The sequence below is a fragment of the Haemaphysalis longicornis genome, unplaced genomic scaffold (assembly GCF_048455015.1).
Source record: "Haemaphysalis longicornis isolate Haplotype H1 unplaced genomic scaffold, Haemaphysalis longicornis Haplotype H1 scaffold_7, whole genome shotgun sequence".
Lineage (NCBI taxonomy): Eukaryota > Metazoa > Arthropoda > Arachnida > Ixodida > Ixodidae > Haemaphysalis > Haemaphysalis longicornis.
Window position 1 is genome coordinate 57,536,490 of NW_027526422.1, and position 20,344 is coordinate 57,556,833.

The 20,344-nt window shown below is 46.7% G+C and overlaps 1 protein-coding gene across 3 annotated transcripts in view; it reads right to left on the reverse strand.

Moving 5' to 3' along the window:
• The window catches only part of LOC144145722 (uncharacterized), a 44,461-nt gene that overhangs the window by 23,080 nt on the left and 1,037 nt on the right, over window positions 1-20,344 (reverse strand). For 2 of the 3 annotated variants that reach the window (XM_077677420.1, XM_077677421.1), the window contains exons 2-3: window positions 4,577-4,861; window positions 1,706-1,849 (exon numbers count right to left, since the gene is read on the reverse strand). In XM_077677420.1, coding sequence (XP_077533546.1) covers window positions 1,706-1,849; window positions 4,577-4,787 — 355 coding nt within the window. In that variant the 5' untranslated portion in view covers window positions 4,788-4,861. Of the gene's footprint in view, window positions 1-1,705; window positions 1,850-4,576; window positions 4,862-17,845; window positions 18,082-20,344 lie in introns of those variants that run through there. The other variant, XM_077677419.1, reaches the window with a different exon arrangement.

Consider the following 20,344-nt stretch of genomic DNA (forward strand, 5'->3'; position numbering starts at 1 on the left):
TTTTGTTTCTGTTACACGCCTGTAGACAAGATAACGCACTGCAGTTGAGCTATCGAGTGGGGTCTCAGAAGAACAAGCAAATCTCACGCAGCGAGAGCAGCATGCCAACACCTCCCCCACCCTTTATGGATCTCACTACGCACTACGGTGGGAGGAAATCAAATACAGTTAAACCTGGATATAAAAAAGTTGACAAAAATTCGCATTTTCTCGTTACATCCAGGTTTTCGTATGCAGGTTTGGCGTTGAAGCTCGCGGGAATGAAGCGGGAAGGAAATCAATATACTAGGCATCAGTGATGCTTAACTCCACCTTGTTCAAGGATATATTTCACGCTGAAAAACTGCGTGATTGGCGTTTGCTGCTTGTACACGGCCCCACAATTCAAAAACGTAACTAAGTATCACTTTTGTTTTTTGGTACTTTTCGTTACCTTAACGCGTTTCAAAAACCAAACTTATGCTGAAAGGGCGCCTTTTCGCGAACTTCGTGCCCTTTCTGCAGTCAAAATTGGTGAACGTGCGTTAGCTGGGACACTGTACCGGGTGGTGACGTTCTTCTTTCTCGCCGGCGGAGACGGCATTTAAAATTGCGAGCTTCTCTTGAAAAGACAAATCTTTTCGTATTCAGGCAGCAGAAATCATCCACGAACCCATACCACAGATATCAGGAGACACACGCGACTACAAGCCGACAGGCAGGCCTAGCACCTAACCGGCATCGCACTCACACGTGAAAACGCACGAAAGATTGCGGTGCGGGCGAAATTCGCTAAATTAGTGCATTTCGCCGGCCGATTTTTCAGAAAAACGGCAAGAAACCTTGACTCATCAGCGTAGCGAATTTGTTACATACAGGTTAACCATAGCAACTCCTTCGCTACATAGAGGTCGCTAACGCATGGGCTTCGATGAAGGTAGAAATGTGGCATTGAAAAACTTCGTTAAATCCAGGAATTCATTACATAGAGGTTCGTTACATCGAGATTTAACTGTACGCCGTGGTTCGGATCATAACAAAAGAAAAGCCGTTAGGCAGCGCTTGTCGAGAAAGGGCTAGACGTCAGCACCTAAACCACGGCCGAACTCGGATCACTGGGGGCTTTTATATAGAACTTTTTAAAGAGAAAGCTACATTAGTGGGACCCATTGCGTCCTGTCACAACACGAATGCATTTCTCCATAGACCGGTTGGTCGACGGAAATGCTATGATAAGACCCCTGGACATAGGGCGAGCGCGGGAAACCGGGCTTCCATTGTGTCAAAACGGTTACTTGAAAATCACGAAAAGGGAACGGTTCTAGATAAGGCAATAAAATCATCGATCATGACGAAGCAGTACATAAACCACGTATCGGTATACATTTATATCGTTTGTAGATGTTACTGCGGGTCGCACGGGTCGCACGGCTGCGTTCTTTGTTTGCCATTTGGGTCTTTGAAGGTTTGGCGATCGATTGGACGCACTCTCAGCGAAGGGTGGACGCACTTTTAGTTTGCAAGCTTCTCTAAACAGTCATGGATTAGTAGCGGTGTAGCCTGGTTATCTATGGGTAAAATCCGAGCTACTCGCGAGATGGCTGCCGCTGAGAACTGTTAATTTTTTTAGGAAGTAGGGGGAGGGGGGAGGTGCGACACACAATGATTGTCTTTTCATGATTCTGGTGACACGGGAGTAGTTTTGCCAAAAAAGTGCCCAACTTACCGGCGCAGATCCCCAGGAGCAGAAAGACAGCCGTCATATCTCCTGCGAATACGCAGCCAATGGCGCTCACGCTGCATACCGCTGTGCCTGCTATCGACAGTGCCATCAGCGGCACGCACTTTGTGAGCGCGCCAATGACGGGACCTGCGAATGAACGATACCAGAAGGCTCATTACCTAACCAAGCAAGGGGCAGTGGGAGGCCCACCTGGCCAGCACCGACCCTGAAGACCAACTCCGGCGAGGACCAATAAAAATAGTATCTGAGCGGTGACTACAGCGCACATGCACGCCTTGCGCTGTTGTCACAGCGCAGATACTATTTTTCGCTCTAATTCCATGCTGGTCCTTGTCATTTGCCAATTCGCACATTTGGTCCCAATGATTGGACATTGTGAAGTTGTGTGGTGAATCCCACCTGCGGCGAGTTTTAAAGGGACCCTGCAACACTTTCTATAAGCGCTTTTATTCTTTCCATCGCGTCTGGAACGACTGTTATTGCTATAGTTATCGCCAGCACGGAGCGGCACTGCGTGATTTCCTCGTCGCACCAGATACGCCTTCCATTTCTGCTTTGTTTTTGTGGCTTTATTTTTTAAAGTTGCTATCGAAAAGCGTTCATTGCTGCAACTGAAGGAAAACCGGCCAACAGCCACTAAATGGTCTTAACGACGTAATTCGAGCCGTCCAAGAACGTCAAGACCGGGAAAGAGAGCAAATATTTTGAGCGAGTTTCCAAGTTATCTGATGGGCATAGAGCAGTAATTTTTGGCAGAGGTACTTGGTGACCCCCTAATATAAGTACTGAGTGGGCTGGGTGACTACGTTCTGCACGCATTTAAGATTTTAATTTAAAAAGTTGAAAAACGTGTTGCAGGGTTCCTTTAAGTAATGCAAATTCCAGATACGTATCATTTGCTTTCCATCTTTTGCAACTGCACTTCAAAAATTTTGGGCGTCATCGGTCGGCCCATGTGCCATCACATGTCGAATAAAGCTGGTTTTCGCCATTTTTTTTTCGACCGAAGCCGCAGACGAATTCGACAACCACTTTTAAAAACAGAGCAACAGAATCAAACAAAATTATTTTTAAAAATGGTACAATTTATGTCGTTCCACCAATTTGATGGCCATAGAAAAGGCAATTTTATGCTATTGACGACTAACCTTTTACACCGCTTTAAGGAGCTGAGAAACTAAAGCTTTTAGTGAAATCTCTTTAAAGGGTAGTTTGTCACAGAATTGAGAAGTAATTTAGTGGCCGATGTCTCGGACGGGAGGAGCGACAAACAACTCCCCCCTGGATACGAATAAAGTATGTGGTTCGGTCCTGCTAACCGGCGATAGGTCCACGCCTGATTGGCCGCTGGCGCGAGGCACGAGACGGGGCACGGGATAACAGTTTCAAAACAAAGGACGTTTACTTTCTTAACATTCACAGGAAATTCAAAACAGACAGACAGAAGGTTTGACGACTTAATAACACTGCCGTTGACACCCCGTCGGGGTCAGAGCTGCCAAGAGACCGACATTAAGCACATTGATGAGAATAAATGAAACGGTACTCGCCGTTACGAGCACAAGAAGGAGGTGACAGTAAATGAAGGGGATAGTAGAGTATACAATAGGCGGGGTTGGAGGTTTCCCCCAACTGCTAACAAAGGCCCGCGAAGAACACATACAGCGTGGTGCACTGAAGGAGGTGGATAAGAAGCCCGTGCGGTCCACTTAGAGAAATACAACAGAGAAGATGATTAGAAAGAGTCCGAAGGAAAGTAGAGAAGGGGAGAACGTCTTAGCTGCGGTCCGGCTGATGGTCTCGCCGGGGTGACGGAGGCTGTCGGTCATCTGTGCTGGGGCGCCGCTCATCAGCGACGCAATTTGGGCGAACTCCGGCCGCGCACTTTCACCTCCTCGAAGCGATCTTCGGGGGCCCGGAGTTCACCGCCGTCGTCACTCGGCCTCCCCAGCACAGCCCTCAAGGCCGACGCCGCGACCCGGCCGTCCGTCCGGCCACCGCCAGTTCTCAGCCATTCTCCCCGCAAACCCCGCACTGCACCACGCACACAGTCCACCGGGCCGTGCGTCTTCCAAGAATTCGCGGGGCGCAGCCTTTCGTAGGCCGGGGCACTCTCGCCCACCTCTCTCCCCGAAACACATGGCCAGCCGACCCGGGTGCGACAATGGCGGCGAAAACATTCCTTCGCTACGCGGTACGACTCCTCTCGGCCAAAAAATGGCGAGCGGCAAGAAAACCCGTCAAGGAGGGACATGAATTTCGCGACAGGGTAAACGACGCCACATGAATATAAATGTATCATCAGTGGCAGTAGCGGTTGTCTATCAAAAGAAAATTCTAAAAGCGTGAGAACAAAAATCACCTCCCCATGCACTTTCCCGCGATAAGATTTCTTACGTCACAAATCGCGAATGGTGAAACGCAATTGGCGGAGCTTTTCCAAGCGTTTTTGAGGAATAAAAATAGGCAGTGAGGTGCCGACATTTTACCGTTAAATATATTGTAATACAGTGTTTCGAACCTCATAGAATTTCATCATCATCTGTACTTTATCATCAATACTAATTCTTGACTCCTGTCATCATCATCGCCTCTACATAATCATGATCACCGCGTGCGGCTCTTTCTTCGCCAGAGCGCCTGAATTTACGGTCGACCCAACCATTCTCTCTCAATATGCATGCGAAAACTTCCGCTTATCCCTCTTTAAGACATAAATTCAGCCTCTTGATGATTCCTTCTCCAACAGACTCACTCACTACGCCTGGCGGTAAACTTTGTTTCCGTTGAGATTTCGGTGAGGTGTTTCGCCTTGTTTGACGTTCACACAAAGTGGTTCTTAGAGCAACTCGCCTAAAAGCCATGCGAGGCTGATGCTGACGCTAAGCGTCCAGCTTGTCTGTTCGCGGTTCACTCCGAAGGTGTCCACCAGTGCCACGTAGATGACTCCCGAGGAGCGGCGAACCAGGCTGCTCCACAGCAGGTTCCACGAGCAGGCCACCGCCACCAGCCAGGAGCGGGAACTGTCCGGTCCCGAGGCCGGCAGGCCTCGACAGCATGGCATGCTGCGCTGCAACTCCTTCGTGACGGCGTCAGTGAGCACTCAGCTTCCTGGCCCGCCGATGGGTGTCATTGCGACTGCGCATTGCAATACATCCGTCAGGGAAAAAAAGGAACCCTCGCTACTCTCGCGTGTGCGAACATAATTGTAAGCAGGGCGTTTATATTGCCTAATGAACTTTAGATTATAAGAACAGACATCTTGCGCCTGGTAAAGCAACATTTGAAGGAAACAAGTCTTCAAGTTTCCCAGCACAGCATTAAAAAGATGCTGATCGGGTGGAGAAATCACCGGCACACCTTACAAGGCTAGGTCCCCCCATTATTTACCATCAACTACAACAACGACGACGAGAACTTCACTGATATCCTCGACTGGTATTTTTTTTTATTTATTCACACGGCACACGCATAGCGCCACCGGCAACGTGCGGCTTTTGTAAAAAAAAGAGGAAACGATTGACCATTTCGGGTATAATTTCCTCGACTTCAAGAACTGTCTCAGAATCTCGAGTGCAAATACTGCGTTCGGGAAGCATTCCTCGGCCCAGGTACGAATGCTCTAGAACCTTCTAAATCCAAGTTTTCTATGTCTCACTGGTGGCGTATGTCGCATTGAAAACGCACTGCAGGAAAGCCAACTGTAGCAAACGATGATGCTGATGATCGTAGGTGCAATGAAAGAAAAAAACGCTTCCCGTGCTTGGAGTCCAACCTGGGTCCCTCACGTTATGAAGGTGACGTCTACAGTATTGCACCATTCCGTCACGGCCAAAGGAGTTTGAATTTGCAGAGGGGCGCGTGGATGTGCAAAATTAGAAAAATCATGCACCTCTTCGTCTGATCATGATGGTTGCGGAACACGAAGCTTTTTTCGCGCGAAATCAAATGGCGAAGGGTCAAAGCCGAGGCGATCTAAAGTATAAACAAACTGCATGCAATGCTCAACGTGCCAAAGTAGAAACTAAAACGAAAACCAAGGAATGCGCCACCAGAAAGCTTCGCGTTAACCACTGACATCATTAGGCGTAGTGGTGTATGGTTTTATTAAATACGTTCATAAGACCTCAGGTATTCCTACAGAGCGCTAAACACCCATCCCCTTTAAAGTCGGCCTCACTACTGCTTAAATATGCATTCCAGGGAAGCAGGAGCGTAGAGAGGGGAATTGTAAGGCTCCAGCACGCACCCCCCCCCCCCCATTCCCGAAATTTGGTCGCGCTGTCACGCGCGGCGACCAAGGCAACCACCTGCGACGGAAAGCATCCTGGGATTTTCTCTATAGAACCCCAGAAATCCTGCCCGGAATGCGCGCCTACTCTCCCTTGGTGACCTGTTATGAAGGCCTCCTATGAAGGCCTCCTATGCGATGAAGGCCTCCTATGCGATGCCTTCATCCACGAGGTTGTTCTGCAAACGCGCGCTCCGCAGCGCTACGGAGAGTTGCTGCAGAACAAACGGAGATTCACGGGCGTAACCGCGGGCATGGCTGCTTCAGTACCTCCACGCAACCAGGGCCGCCGCCGGAAACCAGTGCGCTAGACTCCGGACTTCGTCTAACCCCCCCAGCCCAGCCCCTTTCTACATTGCGCGAATTTACCTGCGCATTTGCTGCTGCTGATCGGCAAAACGATCTATTGCCACAGCGACAAAAATACGCGTCTTGCCGCACGTGCGGCTCAGCAGCAGCGAATATTGTGTTGCCAGTGACACTTTTGCCTTGATCAAAGTATAACCCTGTCGCATGTTCCACCGCGAGTGTAACTTTTGACGTATTGCGTGCGTGCGTGCGTGCGTGCGTGCGTGCGTGCGTGCGTGCGTGCGTGCGTGCGTGTGCGTGCGTGCGTGCGTGCGTGCGTGCGTGCGTGCGTGCGTGCGTGCGTGCGTGCGTGCGTGCGTGCGTGCGTGCGTGCGTGCGTGCGTGCGTGCGTGCGTGCGTGCGTGCGTGCGTGCGTGCGTGCGTGCGTGCGTGCGTGCGTGCGTGCGTGTGTGTGTGTGTGTGTGTGTGTGTGTGTGTGTGTGTGTGTGTGTGTGTGTGTGTGTGTGTGTGTGTGTGTGTGTGTGTGTGTGTGTGTGTGTGTGTGTGTGTGTGTGTGTGTGTGTGTGTGTGTGTGTGTGTGTGTGTGTGTGTGTGTGTGTGTGTGTGTGTGTGTGTGTGTGTGTGTGTGTGTGTGTGTGTGTGTGTGTGTGTGTGTGTGTGTGTGTGTGTGTGTGTGTGTGTGTGTGTGTGTGTGTGTGTGTGTGTGTGTGTGTGTGTGTGTGTGTGTGTGTGTGTGTGTGTGTGTGTGTGTGTGTGTGTGTGTGTGTGTGTGTGTGTGTGTGTGTGTGTGTGTGTGTGTGTGTGTGTGTGTGTGTGTGTGTGTGTGTGTGTGTGTGTGTGTGTGTGTGTGTGTGTGTGTGTGTGTGTGTGTGTGTGTGTGTGTGTGTGTGTGTGTGTGTGTGTGTGTGTGTGTGTGTGTGTGTGTGTGTGTGTGTGTGTGTGTGTGTGTGTGTGTGTGTGTGTGTGTGTGTGTGTGTGTGTGTGTGTGTGTGTGTGTGTGTGTGTGTGTGTGTGTGTGTGTGTGTGTGTGTGTGTGTGTGTGTGTGTGTGTGTGTGTGTGTGTGTGTGTGTGTGTGTGTGTGTGTGTGTGTGTGTGTGTGTGTGTGTGTGTGTGTGTGTGTGTGTGTGTGTGTGTGTGTGTGTGTGTGTGTGTGTGTGTGTGTGTGTGTGTGTGTGTGTGTGTGTGTGTGTGTGTGAGAGAGAGAGAGAGACTAATTTTGGCGCAATTATCCGCAGTACGCGACGGTTGACAAGCTGCTCCTACGCGATATATTGGCTTAAAAGACAGACGTTTAAGATTTGTCCCTAACCGTCGCATGTGTGCAAAAATGAAGAAAAAAAATACTCTTGTATGACAAAGCGGCAATAAAGTCCGTTCCGTGCTTTGTTAGTTTTAGATGAATTAGTTATCTACTTCCATGTTTCTTGCTTCCACGTTTCTTAAGCATATATGTATATGTTTGTTCTACATTTCCATATTTCTTCAAGTGATATTGGCTCTTGTGACGACAAAACTGAAAATTTCAAGCAGTGGTAGCAAAGTAAAGCTGTAGACTGGGATAGTTGGTAATTCATAGTGATCAAATGTAGCGCAGCAGAAACACACGGGACGGAAAGAATACACACGGACGAGTGCTCACTTCCAACTGATTGTTCCAACTGAAAGGAACGACTGTGTTAGCAAACCGTCGGTTGCGGTATCTGACCGTGAACTACATTTCCTGCAATGTGATGCCATACGCGACAGGCCACTGTGATTGTCAAAATGTTTGGCGCGTGTTGGGTGTACTCGTTCCTTCTTTACCAGTTTTTTAAATGCAGAGCATTTCTTTAACTCACGATGTCACCCGGCGTTGGCGTGCCTCGGCGTCCGCAACAGCCGTTCCAGGAGCGCCCTCTCCCCCCCTCTTCCTCTCCTGCATCACGCTACCCTCCTCGCTCTCAACAACAGGTCCGCACCCCTCCCCCTACACTATGTAAAAAAATAATACTTACCGGCGCCTGGTTTCGATCCCACGACCCTGCGGGTGGAACGCAAGGTACATGGTGCTCTACCCACTGCGCCACAAAGCCGACACAGAAACAAAGGCTACGAACGCGCCTTATATCCTTGACTCATTCAAACTACGTCAAGAAGCTGCTGATACAACGCATTCACTACCTGTGGGCGGAACGCGAGGTACATGGTGCTCTTCCCACTGCGCCACAAAACCGACACAGAATGAAAGGCTACGAACGCGCCTGATATCCTTGACTCATTCAAACTACGCCAAGAAGCTGCTGATACAACGCATTCACTACCACCAACTCCCCAAACACTAAACGTTAACGCAATACACCCACCCCCTATGCGACGCATTTACTCGAGTCCCCCTCGCGGGGAGATGGGCCCTTTTTTGTTTTTGTTGTTGTGTTTTTCCTCTTTTTATTGTTCCTGCTAAGGCTAAGCATATATATTTGCTGTCATGTGAATAAAGAATCAGTTGGAAGTGAGCGCTCGCCCGTGTGCATTCTTTCCGTCCCGTGTGTTTCTGCTGCGCTACATTTGCTGAGTGATAGCAAGTCTGCCAGAATTCTCGGAGCATGAGAATAATTTTGTTTATGAAATATTTTTTTCTTGTTCTTGGTAGGTAATAGCTGTGTATTTCCAGTGAATAGATAATATTTTCAGTTATAGTTATGTGTATTATCAGTTAATAGTTATGTAAATGTTATAAATATTTTAATTATTTGAAAAATCATATTAGGGAGGTCGAGGTGCAATCTCGGCACCCACCCCGAGCAAAATTTCATGCAACGCCGCCTGCAGGGAAGGCATCTTTCGGAACAATATAAGCTAACTGATAAGGGAGCAAAAGTGGTACTAATCAAGTGCTACAGACGGACGGGCGGATTTACTCGTTGAGTTTACACAGAAATGCTGAAGCATTTAAAATGTGAGTGACCTATCTTACAATGTAGCCCCGCACGCAAGGAAGACGGAGCATGGAGCGCGGAGCTTCTATTCATTCTCGGGCGAATCCCGCAATGTTGTGTGTGTCCTGCATTGTACGCAGAGTGTGAGAGAAAGAATTAACGTTTAGCATTCTTGATGCCATACGGTCGCCCCAAACGAGTCGGCAACCGACTGACCCGTACCTGTTCCTGCCCCGTCACCGTGCCAGTGTGACGTCGTTAATTGTGGCGATTCCGATTTCAGGGTCCCTGGAATCTGCGTTCAATACCCCATACTTGCGAGTGCTTTTATTTGTAAGATCTTCGATAAAAATGTCCACGCAGGCACCCACGCACTCGCGAAAACTTGACGAGAGGCTGGGTACTACTGGAGGTATTTTATGCCTAAAAGAAGGCATAATATTGACAAAGAACAACCTTAAGCCAAGTTCTCACAAACAAGTCAGAGCCTGCTAAAAACCAGTCCACACCTGTAAAGGTATTCACGCAATACCTGCTACAGCCGTACGCTCAATTCCACCGGGCGAAAAAGTATTCCACACAATGGAATGCTATACACCATTGTTTAACTATAGCGTATACGGTGAAGCCACAATGAGTGAGGGCGTTTGTGCATTTTGCTCTAATCGAAATACCATTGTTGCCCCAAGAGTCACGTTCCTCCCTTATCGGGGTATAGGACGTCCTGCAAAGCTTAGTACAGCGTGGGGGCAAAGAAAAAGCAGCGTCAAGATAAGCTTATATCAGTAATGCAAAGGGAAAAACACCTTATTGCTTTTAACGTGAATGCGTTTGCGAATACCACTGCCAACGACGTACGTTCTTATCGAAAACGGCTGCAGGGGCGTTTGTTAGATAACGGGGCGTGCGCTCAGGCCCGTAAGCTAGCTCGTGGAAATGTCCAGATCGAGGAATCATCCCAAACACGCAGGAAGTGCATCGTCACGCCAGCATATTGCGCAGCTTTCCTTCGGGATTTCGCCGATTACGGGCAACAGAATCACTGCACAGATTCACCCAGCCTCGTGGCGGTTTTGCTCGGGGTGGGGTTTCAGATGTTGGAGTAGATGCCCCATCACACTCAGCGTTTTATTTTATCGTAGAGGGTGAGGTATGACAAAAAATAGGGTGAGCATGAAGCTCCGAAGAACGCAAATCAATTAATTAACCTTCACATTATCCCCATTATCGAAGTCTAGTACCGCAAACACTTCGTCTACTTCCTTAGCATCATAGCGTGTGGCTGCTCTCGTTGGGATGTGTGTGTGTATGTGCATGTATGTATGTATCTATGTATGTATGTATGTATGCATGTATGTATGAATATATATATATATATATATATATATATATATATATATATATATATATATATATATATATATAAGGTTAGTAGAGACAGAGGCACACGAGAAAGACGTAGAAATAGAAATAAGTTTACTGACGTTTCAGGAAGAGGACTTCCTTTCTTCAGAGAAAGACGTAGGAAATAGAAATAAGTTTACTGACGCTTCAGGAAGCGGACTTCCTTTCTTCAGTCTGAAGAAAGGAAGTCCTCTTCCTGAAACGTCAGTAAACTTATTTCTATTTTCTACGTCTTTCTCGTGTGTCTCTGTCTCTACTAACCTTATTTTTTCGCGCTCTGTGTGAATTTTTATCTTTCCATACTATATATATTATATACATTTATGATAAACGGTTACGCTAGTGAAGGTTAAATACTAAAAAGGGGTGCAATAAAAAACATTACAACTTTACTTCGAAAACATAAAATAAAGAACGGTCCCCGTCCGAAACGTCAATGTAAAGTTATGTTTTCGAAGTAAAGTTGTTATGTTTTATATTACACCCCTTTTACGATATATATATATATATCTTTGAAAAAGACCGGCCCCCGGTCGAAACGTTAGAATAAATGTTGTTATGTTTTTCAGTTTGACTTCTCTATCGTATATATATATATATATATATATATATATATATAAACGCTGTGTCTAAAGGTACGTCGGACGTACCCGCAAGATTTCTTAAAGATACGTCGGACGTAAGATACTTCGGACGTATCCGCGAAACTTTATTAAGTACGTCGGTGTATTCGGTTTCACTCAGCCCAAACATGCAGCGTACGTTCAGCGTTTTCTCGCGCCGACGTCGCGTCGCCAGAAATGCACGGCGACGCGAGCTGAAACTGGAGCGACGCCGATGTCTACGCTCGCCAGATATCGGCGTCGACGCAGCGCGATAGAGCATCGGAAATCGAGCGGCAGCGTCCGTCTTCGCGTGGTTTGGGGTCGTTCCTTTCAGCAGAAAACAATCAATTTCTTTTTAACTTACGGTAATCGGTTGCCTTGAGACAAATTGCAAGCTATTTCTATTCCCAAGCGCTCATCCATTTGTAGCTTGTTCGGCTTTCATCGGGGATATCGGGGATCTGCGATAGCTTTGTGTGAGTTAAATGAGGGAGCTCTGATTACATCACATCCAGTATTAGCATAATGTGGCTTGTCAGCAAGATCGGTGCGTGACGAGCAAGCGTTATCAACGCCAGAATTCTGGCGCATTCCATTCCATTCGTAGCTCCCGTGGCTTGCGCAGGGGAGACCGGGGATGTGCGATAGCTTTTGTTGGCTCAAATAAGGGAGCTGTGGTTACATTGCTTGTAGCACTAGCATTATTGTCCTCGGCTCCAAGATCGGTGCGCAAGAAGCAAGCGTTACCACTGCTCCAAGCTCTCAAGTACGACCAAAAGAAAGCACACACACGACACTCTTTGTGGGAAGCCTCAGTTGGTACACCAAATTCTTCGAGGCTCCTCGTCTCGTGCCGTGGTCGTGCGGTTGAGAGCCGGCCTACTGATTTGAAAGTCTGTGGTTCGAATCCCAACAAAACCCCTCTTTTTTTTCTTTTTTTTTTGTGGCGAGGGTTTGATCAGCTGTTTGTTACAGGGTACAGACAGGGTGCCAGAGTACCTTGCCTTTCAACCAACAAATGACGTTCGACGGTAACCTCAGTATCAAGGCAGCGCTGCAATTTGTTTTGCTTACAATTTGAATTCACGAACGTGCAGTCGGTACGCAACATGAAGGTTAAATCAAGTAGCAAGTAAAGCAGTTGTTCGAGGTGCGTCTTCGTTTATCATTCTATCTTATTTTGTTTATTTAGTGACGCTAGATTTGACCGTGATGGCTCGAGATACATTTCGCAGCATTTTAATATTTACCCGCCAACAGACTATAGCAATAAGTAAAGACGCCAAGTGATTTTTTTTTTCTTGCTAAAGCTAAAGTCTTGATAATTGCAGTTCAAGAAGCGACAATAACTGCTCATAAACGACTACAACAGGATGGCATAGGTGTCCAGCAACGCCTGCCAACGCAGCAACTGGCGCGCGACTTCGCCGGCCTCCTGCGGGCCCGCGCGTTGACGCCGAACGAGAAACATATGAGAGAGAAAAAAAGAAAGATACTCGCGTCGCACATGATTTTGTTTCCCTTTTGCGAGAACCCGTAGTGGTCCGCATTCGATCTCTGACCTCAGCGAAGGCTCTAACCGTCCCTTCAAATAAGGTCCAACTAGAGAACACGAGGGAAAAAAATACATTCTGCGTCAGGTTAGGCATCAGATTCTTGGCATATATACAGCAAACGCGTGATGGTTTTGCCGTCGATGGTTCGAGATAACCACGCTAGTTTTGAGCAACGCCGCTTTCGAGCCACTCTGGGCCCTGTACGTCCGACGTATCTTTAAGAAATCTTGCGGGTACGTCCGACGTACCTTTAGACACAGCGATATATATATATATATATATATATATATATATATATATATATATATATATATATATATATATATATATATATATATATATATATATATATATATATATATATATATATATATATATATATATATATATATATATATATAGTATAAGTAAAGAGTCGGATACACAGCAAGAACAATAACAAACAATGTTTACTTACGTAGCGGCAACGGGACTTGCCTTCATCAGAGTAAAGTTACATGATTTTTTAAAGTTACATGATCAACTTTACTCTGATGAAGGCAAGTCCCGTTGCCGCTACGTAAGTAAACATTGTTTGTTATTGTTCTTGCTGTGTATCCGACTCTTTACTTATACTATTTCTGCGCGCTTTGTGAGTTTATCTTTTTCTAGATTTATATATATATATATATATATATATATATATATATATATATATATATATATATATATATATATATATATATATATATATATAACCAATAAAACTTGGAAGATGGTAGGGAAGACAAGAAATGAAAGCTTCGAACAAGGTAGCGACCACTATTGTTGCCAACATTTCAGCAAAGGGAGACTACATTGTGTGGAGTCTCTTTGCTGAAACGTTGGCAACAATCGTTGTTGCTACTTTGTTCGATGATTTCTTTTCTTATATATCTATATATATATATATAAGCAATAAAATACTTTCTTCCATTGAAAAAAGACAGGGAACTTCACGTACGAATTACAGGAATTACAAAAACAGCTTCCCACCCTGTTTTTTTTCAATGGAAGGAAGTTGTTTATTACTTTGCTTTTTAGAAAAGAGTTTGTCGCCCGCGGTACCGCATCTCCTGTTACTATGAAACGTCGCTTTTTTGTTCTTTCCTTTTTTTTCTTTGGTGTGGAGAGATTGGGAGGACCACAACGTCACGAAAGTTTGTACGCACATCCGCCAATGTTCTTAACAAGGGTGCACTGCAGCACACCTTCCGCATAAGCATGCGTGCTTCTAGGTTGTATGTTATTCAGATGAAGACTGGTCCTCCAGTCGAAACGTCAGTCAACCACTGTTTTTGTTTTTAATCGTGAGCCAACCATTTTCTCAACTATACATACATACATACATACATACATACATACATACATACATACATACATACATACATACATACATACATACATACATACATACATACATACATACATACATACATACATACATCTGCCAGCACATTACCTCGGGCGTGTAGAAATATTGGCGGAGGAGTACACAGTTGACGACGATGGCTTGGTGGGGTAGTTGGTCATGCATCCTTAAAGGGGGTGTTACAGCGCCCTAACACAGGGCACAGGAGCAGCATGCAATCTGCGCATTGCCCTGTCTTTCTTCTTTGTGCTCTCGTCTTAGTGCGCTGGGACATCCCCTTTAACCGTACGCAGTTGTGCATAGATACGCATTATGGGATTCACCCGTTTCTCTTCACAAAGAAAACGACCGAAACTTTTTTTTTTTATTTTGCACCGCACTGTCACAAGAGGCATCAGCCTAACTGAAATTTGGGAGAGCCTTTCTAGGTGTCCATTCGTTGCCAGACTAGCCGCTGTCTATGTGCGTAGCCTCGTCAGCTGGAACACATCCAAGCGGTGATTTAATTCCTTCTGCCGCGATGCGAAATTCCCGGAGATATGTGGGGTCATTAGAGCGATTATTATCAGACTGTCTCGGTATACGCCCTTCGTAAAGAGTTCACCCTTGGCAAGAAAGCGGAAATTGTGCTTCCCTACTGCCCCGATAGTGCGATGACCCTGTTTCGTATACCGTTAAATAACGGTCTACAAGTTATCTCAATATCGCGATGTATTGTGTGGAAGACAATTCCGGCGACACAATCCCGCCACTAGCACGAAGATTAAAAAATGAAAAAAGAAACATTAAGGGGAGCATTCCCGAGTCGTGTTTTTCTCATCTCACTACATGTGACCCAGTTCTACAATGGAACAGAGTCTAGCTGTCTCTTCACACAATAAAATATGTTCATAGAAAGAATACCCCCCCCCCCCTCCCAAACCCGAAATGTTGCTATGTAATTACAACCATAGGACAAAATACGTAGTTTAACCGCATGACACGTCATTATAATTCTTCCCCAACCCAAAAACTGGAATTCCTTCGTCTACACAGATCCACACAGATGTTAATAATAGCCACCAGTAACAAGACGACATACCATTCCATCGTTAGCCATGCTAAAATCCGAACGGACAATAAAAGAAACTAAGTGCGCCAAACGTCACTGTTAGAGCTTATGGAAATAAAGCGGGTCATGCGGCGGAGGTAGTTGTGTAAGGAAATTTAAGACTTGTGCACGCGCTCTGAACGAACTTAAGAGGGGAGCAACGCAGCTTCAGAGAGGAGCTCTCGATTTTCACATCATCGGGCCTTCTGCTCATACAAGATATTTGCACCAGCATTTCAACTTCACAAAGGCTATAACCACCCCAGTTTGCTTGTCATGACTTTGTTAAAAAAAGAAGTACTACAGGGAATTTTTAAAGCACGGATTATACAGGTTTTGGGGATTGTAGAGCAAAGGTCATTGCTTTACTTTATTTTGCACATATACGACAAACTTGTACAAGATGTTGCGGTTCAACAGAATATCTTTTTGCAACATTTACCTTTACCCATTCCTCACCCCCTCCCCAAGAATAAACGAACAAAGCAGCCAACTTCACAACGCTATATAGCTGGGCTCGACTGGGCTGTGATCCTGTAATGCGTATATGTCTATGCAATACATTGCTAAGCGATTGTTTTTGTTTCTTTTTCGCGCCAGATTACTTCGGATCCGCTTAGCCTTCTTTACGCCATAACAACCCTCAAATACCTCTTGCAACCGCCTGCATTTTAAGCCCCTTCTGGTTTCAGTTTTAAAAAAAAATCTTGTGAAACAAAATGTGTTGCTCTTCCTTATCTTCAACTTCATAAAGGCAACTGTGTCTCTTTTTTTAACCTGTGCTAACTGCTTTTGCAAACACATGCACACACAACATATTGAAGTTGCGAAATGGTGCGGTTAAATCCATTATATGCCCAAAGGCATAACCAGAGCTACCCCATTCACAACAAAGCGTTCATGCAACGCTAGTGACATTGGTAAGAAACATAGCTGTTGTGTTCGGGCCCTGCTGCTTGAACAAAGTGCAGATCTTTCGACACCTGGAAATCACTGTTAACCACAAAATGTTGATTACAAGATGAGTTCTCGATTTTATACGTCTCCAGTATGTATACTATACGAAGAGTAAGAAAGTCAATACGAGAAATGGTCATTATTTGTGAAAAACATCGTCGACGCACCCAGTTAAAGAGCCCGATAGCATTTTGTTACGCTAAACGCATTACGCCAAACGCATCTGTTATGCCAAACATCCCGCAGTGTGTGTAGTCAGCAGTGTTTAATAGCGTTTAATGCAGATTACGCAATGCATGAAGGTTCACAGAATTTAAAATCGGTGCCAAGTTCAGTTTGGGCTGATGTAAGCTGCTTGTTTGACGTGTAGCGCCTGCTATTACATACACTGCGCACTACGGTCGAGTGACCGTACTGTACCCTTCCGCCATGCCGATGACCGCGCATGCGTGGTGAAACGCAGAGGCAACACAATGAATCTGCACGATAACAACAACCGTATAGCCGTTACAGTAATTAACGAGTGTACTTTGGAAGCAGCTTACGTTCAAACATACCGCAAAAAGTGACCTTTTAATCAGCGTATAGGCAAAACTGCTTGCGCATATGAAACAGGCCTCCGTGAAACACTATAAGGCTATTTAAAAATAAATTCTCTAGTTTACGCTGGTGCATTTCCTGCAGGCTTCTCTGGGTCGGCCCTACATGCACTGTTCTTCGTCAAATTAAAAATTAACTTAGCGAGTGCCTTAATGGGCAGTTATTTGCACTGTACCCTCAATTTTGATTTCGGCCCATTGCAGGAATATTTTACAGAAATATTTTACAGGAATTTCTCGCGGAAATTTTTTACAAAAAGCGCGGCAGATAGGCAATCATTTTGCACTTCCTTCTAGCTATTTTGTTATTATAAATAGAGATTATTTATCCAAGCAAATTTCAAGTACCCAGAAAATTTAAAAAAAAAGTAACGACAATGATAATAATAGTAAGTAAAAATTAACGAACGAAATCAAAAGGTGTGCCTATCTTATACACTCCCCTCACAAGATGAAGACAAAATTTAAAAAAAAGTCGGAAAGGCAGACCGAAACCCCAACAACTCGCAATAGAAACCAACTGTGTAATTCCCTCTATTTGAACAAAGCTGAACAAAAATTTGTTAACACGTTTAGTCGTTACAACAGGGTAAATGGCGATGATTGGTCGAAGGAAATAAAACGCACAATGAAGAGAAGCATGCGAATGCTTACGCACATAGTTTCCGAAAATTTTGCACACTCCTTCATGTAAAAAAAAAAAAAACGGGAGTTGTTCAACCTTCGACACTGCTTCTAATACTTACACACCCAATGCGTCCCAGAGAAGACAGATCAGTTACCTGGACTGCTGAGCACGAGGACTCGGGTTCGGTTCCCGGCCACGGCGGCCCTTTTCTGATGGAGGCGAAAAACAAAAACGCCCGTCTGTGCGAGAGTTTGGTGCACGTTAAAGATCCCTAGGTGTTTAAAATTAATCCGGGGCACTCCACTACGGCGCGCTTAGCCGCCTTCCTTGCGTCAACGCGTTAAACCTTACAATAATAATAAAAAAAAAACAGTTACCTGGATGCCTTTTGTATTCGATTATCCCGGATTAACGAAGAACAGAAGCTCGCCGCTGGCAGCCTACACTCAATACGTCCTTCTTCCCTGGTGTTTAGAGTCTAATGAAGAGAGCGAAACCAAGGCCTAACACTGAAGATAGCGGTTGCACGACCTGCGCCTTATCGCAGCGGATGTCACGGCGCGCAGAGCGTCACAGCGTACGCGGAGCATAGCTCGTAGATATAGGTCAGACATCCACCCTTCCGTTGCATGTTCCTGCCCTTTGGAAATACGCATTGTGTCGCGTCATGAATGTCTATAAAAGGGAGCCTGGGGGAAGTCCAAGGAGTGGACGGAAAAAAATTCGTTTGGTGGTAATTTGCGACTGGGCATACTTTTTAGCTGATTATCTGAATGAAACTTGGAAGGGCTACTGTTTCGTTCTAAGGTCAAACATGAAGCTGTTCGTTTCTCTCCCGCGTCCTAGGCATCTTACCGCCTGTGTAACACACCAATGCAAAGCGCTAGACCACGGAGGACAACAGTCAGGTCACATTGGTCCGTGAGACGTCCTAGTCTATACCCCCCCCCCCTCCCTTACCGTGCACGCATGACTGGCAACTGATGATGTGCGCGTGCTTAGACGTGAAGGACACCGGGCGAAATGCCACACCGGAAGCCCTTCATGCACGACGAAAAAACACCGGCAGAAACGTCACACTAGGAACCTTTGAACAAAGAAACGCAAAACGCTAGCTCTTCGATACAAAACATTTTCGGACTACACCGATTTATCCACGGACACCTTACGTGGATACCGAGGCATATTGTCGCGAAATTCATGTCCCTCCTTGACGGGTTTTCTTGCCGCTCGCCATTTCTTGCCGTTCGCCGAGAGGAGCCGTACCGCAAAGCGAAGGAATGTTCTCGCCGCCATTGTCGCACCCGGGTCGGCTGGCCATGTGTTTCGGGGTGAGAGGTGGGCGAGAGTGCCGCGGCCTACTGAAAGCTGCGCCCCGCGAATTCTCGGAAGACGCGCGGCCCGGTGGACGGTGTGCGTGGTGCAGCGCGGGGTTTCCGAGGAGAATGGGCTGAGAACTGGTGGTGGCCGGACGTACGGCCAGGACGCGGCGTCGGCCTTGAGGGCTGTGCTGGGGAGGCCGAGCGACGACGGCGGTGAACTTCGGGCCCCCGAAGATTCCCCAAGGAGGCGACAGTGCGCGGCCGGAGTTCACCCAAATTGCGTCGCTGATCAGCGGCGCCCCACCACAGACGACCGACAGCCTCCGTCACCCCGGCGAGACCATCAGCCGGACCGCAGCTAAGATGTTCTCCCCTTCTCCACCTTTCCTCGGACTCTTCCTATTCATCTTCTGTGTTATATTTCCCTAAGCGGACTGCACGGGCTTCTTATCCGCCTCCTTCAGTGCACCACGCTATATGTGTTTCTAGCGGGCCTATTGTTAGTAGTTGGGGGAAGCCTCCAACCCCGCCTATTGTACACTCTACTGTCCCCTTCATTTACAGTCGCCTCCTCCTCGGGCTCGCAACGGCGTGTACCGTTTCTTTCATTGTGATTAATGTACTTCGTGTCGGTGTCTTGGCAGCTCTGACCCCAACAAGGTGTCAACTGCAGTGTGTATTAACTCGTCAACCCTCCTGTCTGTCAGTTTCGAATTTCCTGTGAATGTGAAGTAAATGCCAGTTGTTTTGAAACTGTTTTCCCGTGCCCCGTCTCGTGCCTCACGCCAGCGGCCAATCAGGCGTGGACCTATCGCCGGTTAGCAGGTCCGAACCACATCCTTTATTCGTATCCAGGGGGGAGTTGTTTGTCGCTCCTCCCGTCCGAAGCATCGGCCACTAAATTACCTCGCTCAATTCTGTGACACATATACAGCTTCCCTGTAGAAGGTGTGTTGTGAAGGGGGGGGGGGGGGGGGGGGGGTGAGTGAGTGAGCTGGGGGCATCAATTTCGCTTAATTGCTACGCCTTAGGTATGACTAAAAATCATGCGCGCTCCGAAACGGTTAACCAATTTGAGGTGTTCAACGCGCGCCGACATCTCGTGCATTGGGATGTTTTAGGGGCGAACCCCTTAGGGGCACGGCCTATTGGCGTCTCCTGTCGTCGTCGTAATCGTCGTATCATGTAGTAACAGCACTAAAACACCGGGACGCTCGTTTACACCTCGCGCTGGAGAGCTTCGGGCTTCAAAGTCCAGAGACTTTTACAGCAAAGCTGTGTACCTCTACCCCAAACGGTTTTATATCCGTTGGTAAGAACGCCAAGGTGCACTTATATACTGCATGCTTCGCTCCTCCTCAGGTTTCACGTTAGCGGAGATGGCGCGGGATTTTCTTTTTTTTTTTTTTCTACCTCCGTTAGACGAAAAGCCCACGCGTCCGAGATCGAACCTACGTGTTCGTGCACAGCAGCACAACGCCTTATGCAGAGCATAGGAGGAGACGTCCGTTTATCGATGTTCAAGTTCCTCATTCAGTCTCTATAGGCGCGTCA